The 17,185-nt window shown below is 46.4% G+C and overlaps 1 protein-coding gene across 8 annotated transcripts in view; it reads left to right on the forward strand.

The window, feature by feature from the left end:
* Positions 1-17,185, forward strand: part of LOC129861223 (ERC protein 2-like) — a 480,843-nt gene that overhangs the window by 284,855 nt on the left and 178,803 nt on the right. For 7 of the 8 annotated variants that reach the window (XR_008760519.1, XM_055932445.1, XM_055932443.1 and 4 more), the window contains one exon: positions 4,160-4,222. Coding sequence is in view for 7 of the 8 variants with exons in the window: in XM_055932445.1 (XP_055788420.1) it covers positions 4,160-4,186 (27 nt within the window). In the remaining variant the exon portion in view is untranslated. Of the gene's footprint in view, positions 1-4,159; positions 4,223-8,295; positions 9,956-17,185 lie in introns of those variants that run through there. The other variant, XM_055932441.1, reaches the window with a different exon arrangement.

The following is a 17,185-nucleotide window of genomic DNA, read 5'->3' on the forward strand; positions in this document are numbered from 1 at the left end:
ACGACCCCCGCTTACACGACCCCCGCTGACACGACCCCTGCTGACACGACCCCCGCTGACACGACCCCCGCTGACACGACCCCCGCTGACACGACCCCTGCTTACACGACCCCCACTTACACGACTGCCGCTGCGAAAACGGGAGACTGAAGTACTAATATTAATTGATAATAATAATTGCAAAGATGAAGAGCACACATTCTGGTACAACAACAATCACAAATTGCCCTGCCCCTTGATCCTGGTTGATGTGAAAACAATCAGCTGTGGTGAGCAGTCAGCAGTTCACACATCAAGTAGGACACTGGGAAGACAGGCAGCACTTCAAGTGGATGGCCCTAGTTAGCAAAAAGACAGTACTGGACCACAACAGATAAAGACTACAATTATACTTATCACTCCTGGAGTTATCAGGAGTCCTCTAGCTATAGAATAAAGTGCTGCCAAGGGTGTGCCCAACACTTACAGTTTCCCCTAACCAACCACCACACACAACAATAGAGCAGTAAAACTGGCCTCTACTCCTCCTTTCATCTCCTTCACCTGCACTAATGTACGATATATTTGGCTTTCACCTATCCTTTGTTTTAAGACCACTAAAGGAGATGAGGAGAGGTTAGGGAGAAGGGAGGGAGGATAGGTAAGAGTTTAGAGTGTGCCACTTTAGTCTATTGGAATGCTTATACTGTAGAACACATGCACTATAGATAATCATCTTATCCCATTACCACCTGCTACTGACCTCTTCTATGTGTTTAATAATGTTAATAATGAATAATATTATTGTTCTCTAATTCATGTGTGATTTGGGAAACTCCGCAAGACACTCCTCTGTGTGTGTCTGTGTGTGTGTGTCAAGGGGACTTCCAAATAGGAGTAGAGGTGCTGGAATCACACGCCTGTTCCCTCAGACAAGCACCATTGCATGTTTCAAGCATGCTGTTTAAACATGACCCAAGCTAACACACACTGGGATATCCCCACTATTACACACACCACTTCTAATATAAATATCTCTCACTCAATATGGCCTCCTGCACTATTTAATAGAGACATTGTTTATAGACCTGACACGCAGCATAGCGCGGTAGCAGGCTACAAGCAACTTCTCAGACACTTAAGTCAGAAAGAAAAAGGCCAGCAGTGAAACTATGAATACGACTGCTCGGAAATCTTGTTAAGCATGCAGAGAATAACAAAATAACTCATAAATCTGGGCCAAATGGCTGGAAATGCCCCCTTAAAATGGAATCGTTACATGTGTAAAAGGGATAGCACACTGTATGCAAAGTGAAATGGAAAGCTGAACGTAAAGCTATAGGCTGGAAAAAGTTGAAACTGTTGTTAGGGTTAAAGACAAGCTGAATAAATAGTAGACTATTGTTCTCTCTCTCTCTCGCTCCCCCTCTGCCTCACTCTCTCTCTCTCTCTCTCTCTCTCTCTCTCTCTCTCTCTCTCTCTCTCGCTCTCTCTCTCTCTCTCTCGCGCTCTCTCTCTCTCTCCCCCTCTGCCTCGCTCTCTCTCTCTCGCTCCCCCCCTCTCTCTCTCTCTCTCTCTCGCTCTCTCTCTCTCTCTCTCTCGCTCTCTCTCTCTCCCCCTCTGCCTCGCTCTCTCTCTCTCTCTCGCTCCCCCCCCTCTCTCTCTCTCTCTCTCTCTCTCTCTCTCTCTCTCTCTCTCTCTCTCTCTCCTCCCCCCCTCTGCCTCGCTCTCTCTCTCTCTCTCGCTCCCCCCCCTCTCTCTCGCTCCCCCTCTCTCTCGCTCTCTCGCTCTCTCTCTCTCACTCTCTCTCTCTCCCCCTCTGCCTCGCTCACTCGCTCTCCCTCTCTCTCTCTCTCTCTCTCTCTCTCTCTCTCTCTCTCTCTCTCTCTCTCTCTATCTCTCCTCTCTCTCTCTCTCTCCCTCTCTCTCTGTCTCTCTCTCTTTATTTCTCTCTCCCGTGTCCAACAGACTCTCATCAAAAACTGCAAACACACTCGTTCCCGGCTGCATTGACAGAGGTCATCCCAATCAATTATCCTCATGTCTGACCTTTGACCTATAGTGGAAGTTCCGCAGAGGTCACCATAGGGTGTGTATGTGTGTGTGAGAGGTCAGATTAGGGTCCCTGAGATTAAACTGTTTTTCCTCCAAACACAGTGCCCCACTCTGCCTTTTATCTCTCTCTTTTATCTGAACGTGATTAATTACACTATTTTTCCTCACCACCTCTTCCTCCCATCACCCACTCCTCCTCTCCTTCTTCCCTTGTCTCTCCTCTTCTACCCCTCCTCTCCTCTACCTCACGTTTCCTACTCCCCAACTTCTTCTTCCTTACCCCCCTTCTCCCTTATTTCTGTTTCTCCTCCTCCTCCTCCTCCTCCTCCTCTTCCTCTTCTCCCATCCTCTGCTCCAACTTTCCTCCGTCCCTTCTGTTTTTCTTTTCTCTACTCCTCATAGCTGGGTGTCTGACCATGGCTAGCGGTGCAGTGTAGCACTCAGTCCAGAGGTGAGCTCGTTCCCGGCTGCTTTGACAGAGGTCATCCCAATCAATTTCCCTCATGTCTGACCTTTGACCTATAGTGGACGTTCCGCAGAAGCCACCATAGGGCTTGTGTGCGTTTGTATGCATTTGTGTGTGTGATTGATGATGAAGAGGGTCTGGTCAAACACCCCAGAGACACAATGCTTTCCAAGGCTGTCAGATGGAGAAATACTCTCAAAGTCATTATAAACAAAAACACACATACACAAACACACCTTTTTTCCATGACCAAACCATATCTCAGCTCTTGGGTCTCATTATTGCATCATTATTCATGTAGATAACAGACACCTTTATTTATCTTATCAGGCCATCCAAGTTGGCATCCACCACCTGTTTTCACCTAACCTGTTTTTACCTCACTTCAGTTTGACGGGCATGTTGTGTCCATGTTGTTCTGATTTAGCCACAGCTACAGCGCTGCCAGGGACTTGGCACCATGCCTCTGTAAGGAAATAGAGAACAGTCATAAAGTGTTTATCAGAGTTAGAATTACAAGGCCTCTCTCTGGTTGTTGTTCCTTATTCTCCCCCTCGACAGGCTGCCTGCTCTGTAAGAAGTAGCACATGGTATTTAGCCCTGACTGGGTGGGTGGGTGGGTGGGTGGGTGGGTGTGTGTGTGTGTGTGTGTGTGTGTGTGTGTGTGTGTGTGTGTGTGTGTGTGGGTGTGTGTGTGTGTGTGTGTGTGTGTGTGTGTGTGTGTGTGTGTGTGTGTGTGTGTGTGTGTGTGTGTGTGTGTGTGTGTGTGTGTGTGTGTGTGTGTGTGTGTGTGTGTGTGTGTGGGGGGGGGGGGGGTGTGGGTGTGTGTGTGGTTGCATGTGTGTGTGTTTAGCCTGGCTACGTTGGCGAAAGAGCTTGGCTGTGTTTATCCCGCCTGTCACAGGCACTCACTGGGGATAGATGCTTCTAACTGATTGACCTTAGCATGCGGACGCAGACTGTAGCTGAAGCTATTAGCATTTAGCATAGCATAGTCTAGCATATCACTAGCCTTAGCCTAGCTTTAGCCGTAGCCTAGCCATGGCCTAGCAAAGCCATTGTGATTGAGAGGGGAACAGTCATAACTCCTGACAGGTAATGCAGTTAAGGCAGGTGTGTCTGAAGGTGTGTCTGCGTATCTCAAGCCCTTAATTAGCCCACTGACCTAAACTCTAGGCTATAGCTCTGGGAGCCAACACAAGTCTTCAGGTACCGGAGAAGTTCTCCCATCAAGTGAGCATGGCTGAACCAGCCCTGCTACAGTACTCTGCTGCTGGCCTGCCTGTCTGCAAAGACGTCATGGTGTTTGTCTGTGTGTGTTAGCCTCACTGTTCCCAGGGCTCTGTCTGGCTAGACTCAGGCCTGAGGAAACCTCTGTAAGATTCATTACTGCCTCCTGACTACATCACAAAGAGGGAAAAAGTCTGTTGATATCATACAGTAGAACACAGCTACAGCCTGGGTGAACAAGCTAAACATGCTAGCTTTGATTATAACTGGCTGTGAGACTTGCAGGGAGACACGGTACAACTAAGTATAGGAAACCCTGACCTTTGGTATTCAGGTCTGGATTTTGTTGTGTTCTCCAGAAAATACACAGTACATGAAGAAAATGTTATGCAAATTGCATTTGACTGATTGATTTATTCTCTCCAACAGGACGATGAGGAGGGCATCTGGGCATGACCGTCGCCATGGGAACTGAGGCTCCAATCATGCAAGGTGAGTGACTGCGATGTTCTTCCTTTCAACTTCTCTAGCATCACCCTCCTCTTTTCATCATCCTCCTCTCTTCATCATACTCCTCTCTTCATCATACTCCTCTCTAGCATCACCCTCCTCTTTTCATCATCCTCCTCTCTTCATCATACTCCTCTCTTCATCATACTCCTCTCTAGCATCACCCTCCTCTTTTCATCATCCTCCTCTCTTCATCATACTCCTCTCTTCATCATACTCCTCTCTAGCATCACCCTCCTCTCTTCATCATCCTCCTCTCTTCATCACCCTCCTCTCTTCATCATCATCCTCTCTTCATCATCCTCCTCTTCATCATACTCCTCTCTTCATCATCCTCCTCTCTTCATCATCCTCCTCTTCATCACCCTCCTCTCTTCATCATACTCCTCTCTTCATCATCCTCCTCTCTTCATCACCCTCCTCTTCATCATCCTCCTCTCTTCATCATCCTCCTCTCTTCATCACCCTCCTCTCTTCATCATCCTACTCTCTTCATCATCCTCCTCTTCATCACTCTCCTCTCTTCATCATCCTCCTCTCTTCATCACCCTCCTCTCTTCATCATCCTCCTCTCTTCATCATCCTCCTCTCTTCATCATACTCCTCTCTTCATCATCCTCCTCTCTTCATCATACTCCTCTCTTCATCATACTCCTCTCTTCATCATCCTCCTCTCTTCATCATACTCCTCTCTTCATCATACTCCTCTCTTCATCATACTCCTCTCTTCATCACCCTCCTCTCTTCATCATCCTCCTCTCTTCATCATCCTCATATCTTCATCATCCTCCTCTCTTCATCACCCTCCTCTTCATCACTCTCCTCTCTTCATCATCCTCTCTTCATCATCCTCCTCTCCTCATCACTCTCCTCTCTTCATCATCCTCCTCTCTTCATCATCCTCCTCTTCATCACCCTCCTCTTCATCACCCTCCTCTTCATCATCCTCCTCTCTTCATCATACTCCTCTCTTCATCATCCTCCTCTCTTCATCATCCCCCTCTTCATCACCCTTCTCTCTTCATCATCCCCCTCTTCATCACCCTCCTATCTTCATCATCCTCATATTTTCATCATCCTCCTCTCTTCATCATCCTCCTCTCTTCATCATCCCCCTCTTCATCACCATCCTATCTTCATCATCCTCATATTTTCATCATCCTCCTCTCTTCATCATCCTCCTCTCTTCATCATCCTCCTCTCTTCATCATCCTCCTCTTCATCACCCTCCTCTCTTCATCATCCTCCTCTCTTCATCATATTCCTCTCTTCATCATCCTCCTCTCTTCATCATCCTCCTCTTCATCACCCTCCTCTCTTCATCATACTCCTCTCTTCATCATACTCCTCTCTTCATCACCCTCCTCTCTTCATCACCCTCCTCTCTTCATCATCCTCCTCTCTTCATCATCCTCCTCTCTTCATCATCCTCCTCTCTTCATCATCCTCCTCTCTTCATCACCCTCCTCTTCATCCCCCTCCTCTCTTCATCGTCCTCCTCTCTTCATCATCTTCCTCTTCATCACCCTCCTCTCTTCATCACCCTCCTCTCTTCATCACCCTCCTTTCTTCATCACCCTCCTCTCTTCATCACCCTCCTCTCTTCATCACCCTCCTCTCTTCATCATCCTCCTCTTCATCACCCTCCTCTCTTCATTACCCTCCTCTCTTCATCATACTCCTCTCTTCATCACCCTCCTCTCTTCATCACCCTCCTCTCTTCATCACCCTCCTCTCTTCATCATCCTCCTCTCTTCATCATCCTCCTCTCATCACCCTCCTCTTTTCATTATCCTCCTCTTCATCATCATCCTCTCTTCATCATCCTCCTCTTCATCATACTCCTCTCTTCATCATACTCCTCTCTTCATCATCCTCCTCTTCATCATCCTCCTCTCTTCATCATTCTCCTCCTCTCTTCATCATTCTCCTCCTCTTCATCATCCTCCTCTTTTCATCATCCTCCTCTCTTCATCATCCTCCTCACTTCATCATCTACCTGGGTTATCTGCCCCTGGGTTATCTGCCCCTGGGTCATCTGTGTGACTAACACAAATCAGGGGCATTGGGGACATTGAGGTGCATGGTGCCAAATCACAAGCTAGCTAGAATTGAGATTCATAAGCACAGCACCTACTGATTGTACGTTTTGGTTGTGACCACAATTCCCACTTGATTGTTCTGCTCTGACTGCAATACCAGCAGCTCTGTTTATGGTCCCTCATGACTTTCAGAGGACTATAACCGTGTGCGTGCATGTGTGTGTGCATGTGTGCGTAGAAATCTGTGCTTGTTTTGTAGTGGTTGTCTGTAATGAAGTTTCTTTACAGCCCCTTCTGATTTTAGTGGTCCTAAATTGATGGAGTTGACATGAAGGTCTACTGTTCTGCAGCTATGTAGCGGCTGCGGTTGATGTACAGTACATCTACTGAGCCTGCTGTATGTGTGTTACCTCGTGGTATTAATCCTAACTGCGTTCACCAGCCGACCAGACTAAAGTAGAGCTTTGAGGTGATAAAAACGACAGGAGTGAGAAAAACCAGAGATGGACAAGTTTCTCCCCCACTTCTCTCTCTCTCTTTCCTTTCTCTTGCTCTCTCCCTCTCTCCCTCTCTCCCTCTCTCCCTCTCTCCCTCTCTCCCTCTCTCTCTCTCTCTCTCTCTCTCTCTCTCTCTCTCTCTCTCTCTCTCTCTCTCTCTCTCTCTCTCTCTCTCTCTCTCTCTCTCACTCTCTCTCTCTCTCTCTCTCGCTTTCTTCTCTCTGTGTCTCTCTCTCTCTCTTTCCTCTCACTGTCTCTCTCTCTCTTTCCTCTCTCTGTCTCGATCTATCCCCTCTCTCTCTTTTCCAATCACACACATACAGGCCTGTAAAGTTTTACCGTGGTACTCCACCCTGGTGTGTGGGGTTGGTTAATTAGAAAGGTGCACAGCCCAGTCATGAAGATTTGTATTTTTAGCTGAAAAAGCATTAAGTAAAGAATGTCATAAAGGTTAATACCTTGTTACTCTTTTATATCAGAGCCCCCAAGAGACAAAAAAATACCTTGTTACTCTTTTATGTCAGAGCCCCCCATAGACCAAAAAAAAGACCTTGGCTTTATAATGGGATTGTGTGCATACCTGGTGTGTGTGTAAGGGTGTGTGTGTGCATACCTGGTGTGTGTGCATACCTGGTGTGTGTAAGGGTGTGTGTGTGTGCATACCTAGTGTGTGTGTGTTACTGTGGTGAAAACGGTGTGTAGGACCAGACTACATAATCCACTCCATGTGTTCAGAGAATGCGGCAGTGTCAAGATTCACCTAAAGAACTTTTCTCTCCCTCCATCTTTCTCTCTCTCCCCTTCTCTCTCCCTCCACCTTTCTCTCTCTCCCCTTCTCTCTCCCTCCACCTTTCTCTCTCTCTCCCCTTCTCTCCCTCCACCTTTCTCTCTCCCCTTCTCTCTCCCTCCACCTTTCTCTCTCTCCCCTTCTCTCTCCCTCCACCTTTCTCTCTCTCCCCTTCTCTCCCTCCACCTTTCTCTCTCTCCCCTTCTCTCCCTCCACCTTTCTCTCTCTCCCCTTCTCTCTCCCTCCACCTTTCTCTCTCTCCTCTTCTCTCTCCCTCCACCTTTCTCTCTCTCCCCTTCTCTCTCCCTCCACCTTTCTCTCTCTCCTCTCCTTCTCTCCCTACACCTTTCTCTCTCTCCCCTTCTCTCTCCCTCCACCTTTCTCTCTCTCCTCTTCTCTCTCCCTCCACCTTTCTCTCTCTCCCCTTCTCTCTCCCTCCACCTTTCTCTCTCTCCTCTCCTTCTCTCCCTACACCTTTCTCTCTCTCCCCTTCTCTCTCCCTCCACCTTTCTCTCTCTCCCCTTCTCTCTCCCTCCACCTTTCTCTCTCTCCCCTTCTCTCTCCCTACACCTTTCTCTCTCTCCCCTTCTCTCTCCCTCCACCTTTCTCTCTCTCCCCTTCTCTCTCCCTACACCTTTCTCTCTCTCCCCTTCTCTCTCCCTCCACCTTTCTCTCTCTCCCCTTCTCTCTCCCGCTATCTTGTCTCTCTCTTGTCCCATTCCTCTGCAGTATCCTCCCTTTCCCTGCTAGTGTGATGTGAAGAATAATCTATCGGTATGAACAGGAGCTAGATTCACCAGTACAGTCTCTCCAATCAAGTATTACCTCAAAGTGTGTGTTTTTGTGTGTTTTTGACTGTGTATGCTCTCATAGTATCAGAAGCCTTCTACTATTCTCCTGATACCACAGGCGCCCGGTGGCACCTTACTTGGGCTAATGGCTGGAACAGAATAAATGGAATGCTATCGAACACATCAAACACATGCTTTTCATGCCATTCTATTTACTCCATTCCAGCCATTATTCTGAGCCGTCCTCCCCTCAGCAGCCTCCTGTGCCTGATACTCTCCCCCTTTCTTCCCCACTCTCCCCTTTCTTCCCCTCTCTTCCTCTCTTCCAGTGCATCTCATCCCAGCCTAATAGAATAAGCCAGCCCCATTAGCCCTTAGCGCTAGTTGTTATCAGTGGGACTCATCTATCCACTGCTATTATTCTAGGGGTGCTAGGCGCGCAAGCGGCTAACGTTTATTAGCCTTTCTCTATGAGGGAACACATGACAGCCATTTAGCAGTGTGTAGCTGTAGCGTAGTAAGGCAATGCCTAATCCTCATATCCTGTCTCAGAATGAGCCACCGTTAATATGAGAAAACAGAGATGACAGGACTGATAGACACAACGTGTGTGTGTGTGTGTGTGTGTGTGTGTGTGTGTGTGTGTGTGTGTGTGTGTGTGTGTGTGTGTGTGTGTGTGTGTGTGTGTGTGTGTGTATATATGTATGTATGTATGTATGTATGTATGTATGTATGTATGTATCCTGGCGTTGACTCTGACTGGTGGTTAAGGGTTCTGTGTATCCAGGCGTTGACTCTGATGTTTAGGCCCAAGCAAAAAAACATAACATTTGTATATATTACAAGTATACTTATATACTAAAAATATAAATAATGTACTTCAAATACGAAATGTAATGTTTTATTATTTCATAAGTATACTATAATTATAATTTAATTTACTTCAACACACTTAGTTTTTTCAGTCTTTTAGTATACTCTAAATATGCTATCATCACACTTCAATACACTTATTAGAGTGTACTTTATATTCATTGTTTTTCAGTCTTTTATTATACTACTGTATGTGTTCACTATCATTAAACTTAAACACACTCATTAAAACTGTACTTCAATTTCAAACGATTTAATTGTAAATAAGTACATGTATATTCATTCAAAATAAAGAATAATTGTGCTGAGACATTGAACTTTGTTTTGTGTGTTATTAAATACAGCTGGAAATAACGTGGATATCAGAGTGGCGGTAACCAGCATTACGACCAGGAATACCACTTTTCTGAATTGGAGGAATAACTGAATTGGAGGAATAACTGAATTGTTATTCTGAGGAGGCGTACACACCATCCACCGTTTCAGATTATATGACTCGCTAAAGTTCAGTATTTCTATTTATTATGGATCCCCATTAGCTGCTGCCAAGGCAGACCCTGGGCTCTGGCTGAATTAAGGCAGTTATACAATTTTAAAAACAGTAAAATACATTCATTACAGAATTCACAACACAGTAAGTGTGTGCCTGATGGCACCCTACTCCCCTACCACATATCTACAACACTAAAACCATGTGTACGTGTGTGTATAGTGCGGATGTTATCATGTGTGTGTGTGTGTGTGTGTGTGTGTGTGTGTCTGTGCTTATGTTTGTGTTGCTTCACAGTCCCCGTTGTTCCGTAAGGTGTATTTTTACCTGCTTTTTACATCTGATTCTACTGCTTGCATCAGTTACCTGATGTGGAATAGAGTTTCATGTAGTCATGGCTCTATGTATTACTGTGCGCGTCCCATAGTGTGTTCTGATCTTGGGGACTGTGAAGAGACCTCTGGTGGCATGTCTTGTGGGGTATGCATGGGTGTCCGAGCTGTGTGCTAGTATTTTTAACAGACAGCTCGGTACCTTCAGCTTGTCAACACCTCTTATGAAAACAAGTACTGATGATGTCAATCTCTCTTCCACTTTGAGCCATGTAGACGAGCTCAGGGCGATGATCTCCTTCCAGAGAGACATCAGGGGACCTTTAACATACTATGTTTCATGGAATCATTGCTCTCTGGGGATATGCAGACAGGAATAAAGAACTCTCCGGGAAGAAGAAAGGCAGGTGGTGTATGTTTCATGATTAACTACTCATGGTGTGATTGTGACAACATAAAGAAACTCAAGTCCTTTTGTTCACCTGACCTGTAATACCTCACAATCAAATGGCGACCTTATTACCTCCCAAGAGAATTCTCTTCGGTTATAGTCACAGCCTTGAATATTCCCCCTCAAGCCGATACCACGAAGGCCCTCAAGGAACTACTCTGGACTATGCAAACTGAAAACCACATATCTTGGTGCATTTATTGTAGCTGGAGATTTTAACAAAGCACATTTGAGGAAAACGCTACCGAAGTTCTATCAACATATTGAATGTAGTACTCGCTCTGGAAAAACACTGGATCACTGCTACTCCCCCTTTCGAGATGCCTACAAGGCCCTCCCCGCCCTCCCTTCGGCAAATCAGATCACGACTACATTTTGCTACTCCCTTCCTATAGGCAGAAACTCAAACAGGAAGTACCCGTTCTAAGGTCTATTCAATGCTGGTCTGACTAATCGGAATCGATGGTTCAAGATTGTTTTGATCACGTGGACTGAGATATGTTCCAGGTAGCCTCTGAGAATACCATTGACATATACACAGATATTTTGACTGAGTTCATCAGGAAGTGTATGGGGGATGTTGTTCCGACTGTGACTATTAAAACTTACCCAAACCAGAGACCGTGGATAGATGGCAGCATTTGAGCATAACTGAAAGTGTGAACCACCGCATTTAACCATGTCAAGGTGACTGGAAATTTAATTGAACACAAACAGCATAGTTATTCCCGACGTTATTCCCTCAAACAGGCAAAACTTCAGTACAGAGACAAAGTGGAGTTGTCAGTACAGAGACAAGTGGAGTCGTCAGTACAGAGACAAGTGGAGTCGTCTGTACAGAGACAAAGTGGAGTCGTCAGTACAGAGACAAAGTGGAGTCGTCAGTACAGAGACAAAGTGGAGTCGTCAGTACAGAGACAAAGTGGAGTCGTCAGTACAGAGACAAGTAGAGTCGTCAGTACAGAGACAAGTAGAGTCGTCAGTACAGAGACAAGTAGAGTCGTCAGTACAGAGACAAGTAGAGTCGTCAGTACAGAGACAAGTAGAGTCGTCAGTACAGAGACAAGTAGAATCGTCAGTACAGAGACAAGTAGAGTCGTCAGTACAGAGACAAGTAGAGTCGTCAGTACAGAGACAAGTAGAGTCGTCAGTACAGAGACAAGTAGAGTCGTCAGTACAGAGACAAGTAGAGTCGTCAGTACAGAGACAAGTAGAGTCGTCTGTACAGAGACAAGTAGAGTCGTCTGTACAGAGACAAGTAGAGTCGTCTGTACAGAGACAAGTAGAGTCGTCTGTACAGAGACAAGTAGAGTCGTCTGTACAGAGACAAGTAGAGTCGTCTGTACAGAGACAAGTAGAGTCGTCTGTACAGAGACAAGTAGAGTCGTCTGTACAGAGACAAGTAGAGTCGTCTGTACAGAGACAAGTAGAGTCGTCTGTACAGAGACAAGTAGAGTCGTCTGTACAGAGACAAAGTGGAGTCGTCTGTACAGAGACAAAGTGGAGTCGTCAGTACAGAGACAAGTGGAGTCGTCTGTAAGGAGACAAAGAGGTGTCGTCTGTACAGAGACAAGTAGAGTCGTCTGTACAGAGACAAGTAGAGTCGTCTGTACAGAGACAAGTAGAGTCGTCTGTACAGAGACAAGTAGAGTCGTCTGTACAGAGACAAGTAGAGTCGTCTGTACAGAGACAAGTAGAGTCGTCTGTACAGAGACAAGTAGAGTCGTCAGTACAGAGACAAGTAGAGTCGTCAGTAAAGAGACAAGTGGAGTCGTCAGTACAGAGACAAGTGGAGTCGTCAGTACAGAGACAAGTAGAGTCGTCAGTACAGAGACAAGTAGAGTCGTCAGTACAGAGACAAGTAGAGTCGTCTGTACAGAGACAAGTAGAGTCGTCTGTACAGAGACAAAGTGGAGTCGTCAGTACAGAGACAAAGTGGAGTCGTCAGTACAGAGACAAGTGGAGTCGTCAGTACAGAGACAATTGGAGTCGTCAGTACAGAGACAAGTAGAGTCGTCAGTACAGAGACAAAGTGGAGTCGTCAGTACAGAGACAAAGTGGAGTCGTCAGTACAGAGACAAGTAGAGTCGTCTGTACAGAGACAAGTAGGGTCGTCAGTACAGAGATAAGTGGAGTCGTCAGTACAGAGACAAGTGGAGTCGTCAGTACAGAGACAAGTGGAGTCGTCAGTACAGAGACAAGTAGAATCGTCAGTACAGAGACAAGTAGAATCGTCAGTACAGAGACAAGTAGAGTCGTCAGTACAGAGACATGTGGAGTCGTCAGTACAGAGACATGTGGAGTCGTCAGTACAGAGACAAGTGGAGTCGTCTGTACAGAGACAAGTGGAGTCGTCTGTACAGAGACAAGTGGAGTCGTCTGTACAGAGACAAGTGGAGTCGTCTGTACAGAGACAAGTGGAGTCGTCTGTACAGAAACAAGTGGAGTCGTCAGTACAGAGACAAGTGGAGTCGTCTGTACAGAGACAAGTAGAGTCGTCTGTACAGAGACAAAGTGGAGTCGTCAGTACAGAGACAAAGTGGAGTCGTCAGTACAGAGACAAGTAGAGTCGTCTGTACAGAGACAAGTGGAGTCGTCTGTACAGAGACAAGTGGAGTCGTCTGTACAGAGACAAGTGGAGTCGTCTGTACAGAAACAAGTGGAGTCGTCTGTACAGAGACAAAGTGGAGTCGTCTGTACAGAGACAAGTAGAGTCGTCAGTACAGAGACAAGTAGAGTCGTCAGTACAGAGACAAGTAGAGTCGTCAGTACAGAGACAAGTAGAGTCGTCAGTACAGAGACAAGTAGAGTCGTCTGTACAGAGACAAGTAGAGTCGTCTGTACAGAGTCAAGTAGAGTCGTCAGTACAGAGACAAGTGGAGTCGTCTGTACAGAGACAAGTAGAGTCGTCAGTACAGAGACAAGTAGAGTCGTCTGTACAGAGACAAGTAGAGTCGTCTGTACAGAGACAAGTAGAGTCGTCTGTACAGAGACAAGTAGAGTCGTCTGTACAGAGACAAGTAGAGTCGTCTGTACAGAGACAAGTAGAGTCGTCTGTACAGAGACAAGTAGAGTCGTCAGTACAGAGACAAGTAGAGTCGTCTGTACAGAGACAAGTGGAGTCGTCTGTACAGAGACAAGTAGAGTCGTCAGTACAGAGACAAGTAGAGTCGTCTGTACAGAGACAAGTAGAGTCGTCTGTACAGAGACAAAGTGGAGTCGTCAGTACAGAGACAAGTGGAGTCGTCAGTACAGAGACAAGTGGAGTCGTCAGTACAGAGACAAGTAGAGTCGTCAGTACAGAGACAAGTAGAGTCGTCAGTACAGAGACAAGTAGAGTCGTCTGTACAGAGACAAAGTGGAGTCGTCAGTACAGAGACAAAGTGGAGTCGTCAGTACAGAGACAAGTAGAGTCGTCTGTACAGAGACAAGTAGGGTCGTCAGTACAGAGATAAAGTGGAGTCGTCAGTACAGAGACAAGTGGAGTCGTCAGTACAGAGACAAGTAGAGTCGTCAGTACAGAGACAAGTAGAGTCGTCAGTACAGAGACAAGTAGAGTCGTCTGTACAGAGACAAGTAGAGTCGTCTGTACAGAGACAAGTAGAGTCGTCTGTACAGAGACAAGTAGAGTCGTCTGTACAGAGACAAGTAGAGTCGTCTGTACAGAGACAAAGTGGAGTCGTCAGTACAGAGACAAGTGGAGTCGTCAGTACAGAGACAAAGTGGAGTCGTCTGTACAGAGACAAGTAGAGTCTTCTGTACAGAGACAAGTGGAGTCGTCTGTACAGAGACAAGTGGAGTCGTCTGTACAGAGACAAGTGGAGTCGTCTGTACAGAGACAAGTAGAGTCGTCTGTACAGAGACATGTAGAGTCATCAGTACAGAGACAAGTGGAGTCGTCTGTACAGAGACAAGTGGAGTCGTCTGTACAGAGACAAGTGGAGTCGTCTGTACAGAGACAAGTGGAGTCGTCTGTACAGAGACAAAGTGGAGTCGTCAGTACAGAGACAAAGTGGAGTCGTCAGTACAGAGACAAGTAGAGTCGTCAGTACAGAGACAAGTAGAGTCGTCTGTACAGAGACAAGTGGAGTCGTCTGTACAGAGACAAGTGGAGTCGTCTGTACAGAGACAAGTGGAGTCGTCTGTACAGAGACAAAGTGGAGTCGTCAGTACAGAGACAAAGTGGAGTCGTCAGTACAGAGACAAGTGGAGTCGTCTGTACAGAGACAAGTGGAGTCGTCTGTACAGAGACAAGTGGAGTCGTCTGTACAGAGACAAAGTGGAGTCGTCAGTACAGAGACAAAGTGGAGTCGTCAGTACAGAGACAAGTAGAGTCGTCAGTACAGAGACAAGTAGAGTCGTCAGTACAGAGACAAGTAGAGTCGTCTGTACAGAGACAAGTAGACTCGTCTGTACAGAGACAAGTAGAGTCGTCTGTACAGAGACAAGTAGAGTCGTCAGTGCAGAGACATGTAGAGTCGTCAGTACAGAGACAAGTGGAGTCGTCAGTACAGAGACATGTAGAGTCGTCTGTACAGAGACAAGTAGAGTCGTCTGTACAGAGACAAGTAGAGTCGTCTGTACAGAGACAAGTAGAGTCGTCTGTACAGAGACAAGTAGAGTCGTCTGTACAGAGACAAGTAGAGTCGTCTGTACAGAGACAAGTAGAGTCGTCTGTACAGAGACAAGTAGAGTCGTCTGTACAGAGACAAAGTGGAGTCGTCAGTACAGAGACAAGTGGAGTCGTCTGTAATGAGACAAAGAGGTGTCGTCTGTACAGAGACAAGTAGAGTCGTCTGTACAGAGACAAGTAGAGTCGTCTGTACAGAGACAAGTAGAGTCGTCTGTACAGAGACAAGTAGAGTCGTCTGTACAGAGACAAGTAGAGTCGTCTGTACAGAGACAAGTAGAGTCGTCTGTACAGAGACAAGTAGAGTCGTCAGTACAGAGACAAGTAGAGTCGTCAGTAAAGAGACAAGTGGAGTCGTCAGTACAGAGACAAGTGGAGTCGTCAGTACAGAGACAAGTAGAGTCGTCAGTACAGAGACAAGTAGAGTCGTCAGTACAGAGACAAGTAGAGTCGTCTGTACAGAGACAAGTAGAGTCGTCTGTACAGAGACAAAGTGGAGTCGTCAGTACAGAGACAAAGTGGAGTCGTCAGTAAAGAGACAAGTAGAGTCGTCAGTACAGAGACAAAGTGGAGTCGTCAGTACAGAGACAAAGTGGAGTCGTCAGTACAGAGACAAGTAGAGTCGTCTGTACAGAGACAAAGTGGAGTCGTCAGTACAGAGACAAAGTGGAGTCGTCAGTACAGAGACAAGTAGAGTCGTCTGTACAGAGACAAGTAGAGTCGTCTGTACAGAGACAAGTAGAGTCGTCTGTACAGAGACAAGTAGAGTCGTCTGTACAGAGACAAGTGGAGTCGTCTGTACAGAGACAAGTGGAGTCGTCTGTACAGAGACAAGTGGAGTCGTCAGTAAAGAGACAAGTAGAGTCGTCAGTACAGAGACAAAGTGGAGTCGTCAGTACAGAGACAAAGTGGAGTCGTCAGTACAGAGACAAGTAGAGTCGTCTGTACAGAGACAAAGTGGAGTCGTCAGTACAGAGACAAAGTGGAGTCGTCAGTACAGAGACAAGTAGAGTCGTCTGTACAGAGACAAGTGGAGTCGTCTGTACAGAGACAAGTGGAGTCGTCTGTACAGAGACAAGTGGAGTCGTCTGTACAGAGACAAGTGGAGTCGTCTGTACAGAGACAAGTGGAGTCGTCTGTACAGAAACAAGTGGAGTCGTCTGTACAGAGACAAAGTGGAGTCGTCTGTACAGAGACAAGTAGAGTCGTCAGTACAGAGACAAGTAGAGTCGTCAGTACAGAGACAAGTAGAGTCGTCAGTACAGAGACAAGTAGAGTCGTCAGTACAGAGACAAGTAGAGTCGTCTGTACAGAGACAAGTAGAGTCGTCTGTACAGAGTCAAGTAGAGTCGTCAGTACAGAGACAAGTAGAGTCGTCAGTACAGAGACAAGTAGAGTCGTCAGTACAGAGACAAGTAGAGTCGTCTGTACAGAGACAAGTAGAGTCGTCTGTACAGAGACAAGTAGAGTCGTCTGTACAGAGACAAGTAGAGTCGTCTGTACAGAGACAAGTAGAGTCGTCTGTACAGAGACAAGTAGAGTCGTCAGTACAGAGACAAGTGGAGTCGTCAGTACAGAGACAAGTAGAGTCGTCAGTACAGAGACAAGTAGAGTCGTCAGTACAGAGACAAGTAGAGTCGTCAGTACAGAGACAAGTAGAGTCGTCAGTACAGAGACAAGTGGAGTCGTCTGTACAGAGACAAGTAGAGTCGTCTGTACAGAGACAAGTAGAGTCGTCAGTACAGAGACAAGTAGAGTCGTCAGTACAGAGACAAGTAGAGTCGTCAGTACAGAGACAAGTAGAGTCGTCAGTACAGAGACAAGTAGAGTCGTCTGTACAGAGACAAGTAGAGTCGTCTGTACAGAGTCAAGTAGAGTCGTCAGTACAGAGACAAGTAGAGTCGTCTGTACAGAGACAAGTAGAGTCGTCAGTACAGAGACAAGTAGAGTCGTCTGTACAGAGACAAGTAGAGTCGTCTGTACAGAGACAAGTAGAGTCGTCTGTACAGAGACAAGTAGAGTCGTCTGTACAGAGACAAGTAGAGTCGTCTG

The sequence above is a fragment of the Salvelinus fontinalis genome, chromosome 8 (assembly GCF_029448725.1).
Source record: "Salvelinus fontinalis isolate EN_2023a chromosome 8, ASM2944872v1, whole genome shotgun sequence".
Taxonomy (NCBI): domain Eukaryota; kingdom Metazoa; phylum Chordata; class Actinopteri; order Salmoniformes; family Salmonidae; genus Salvelinus; species Salvelinus fontinalis.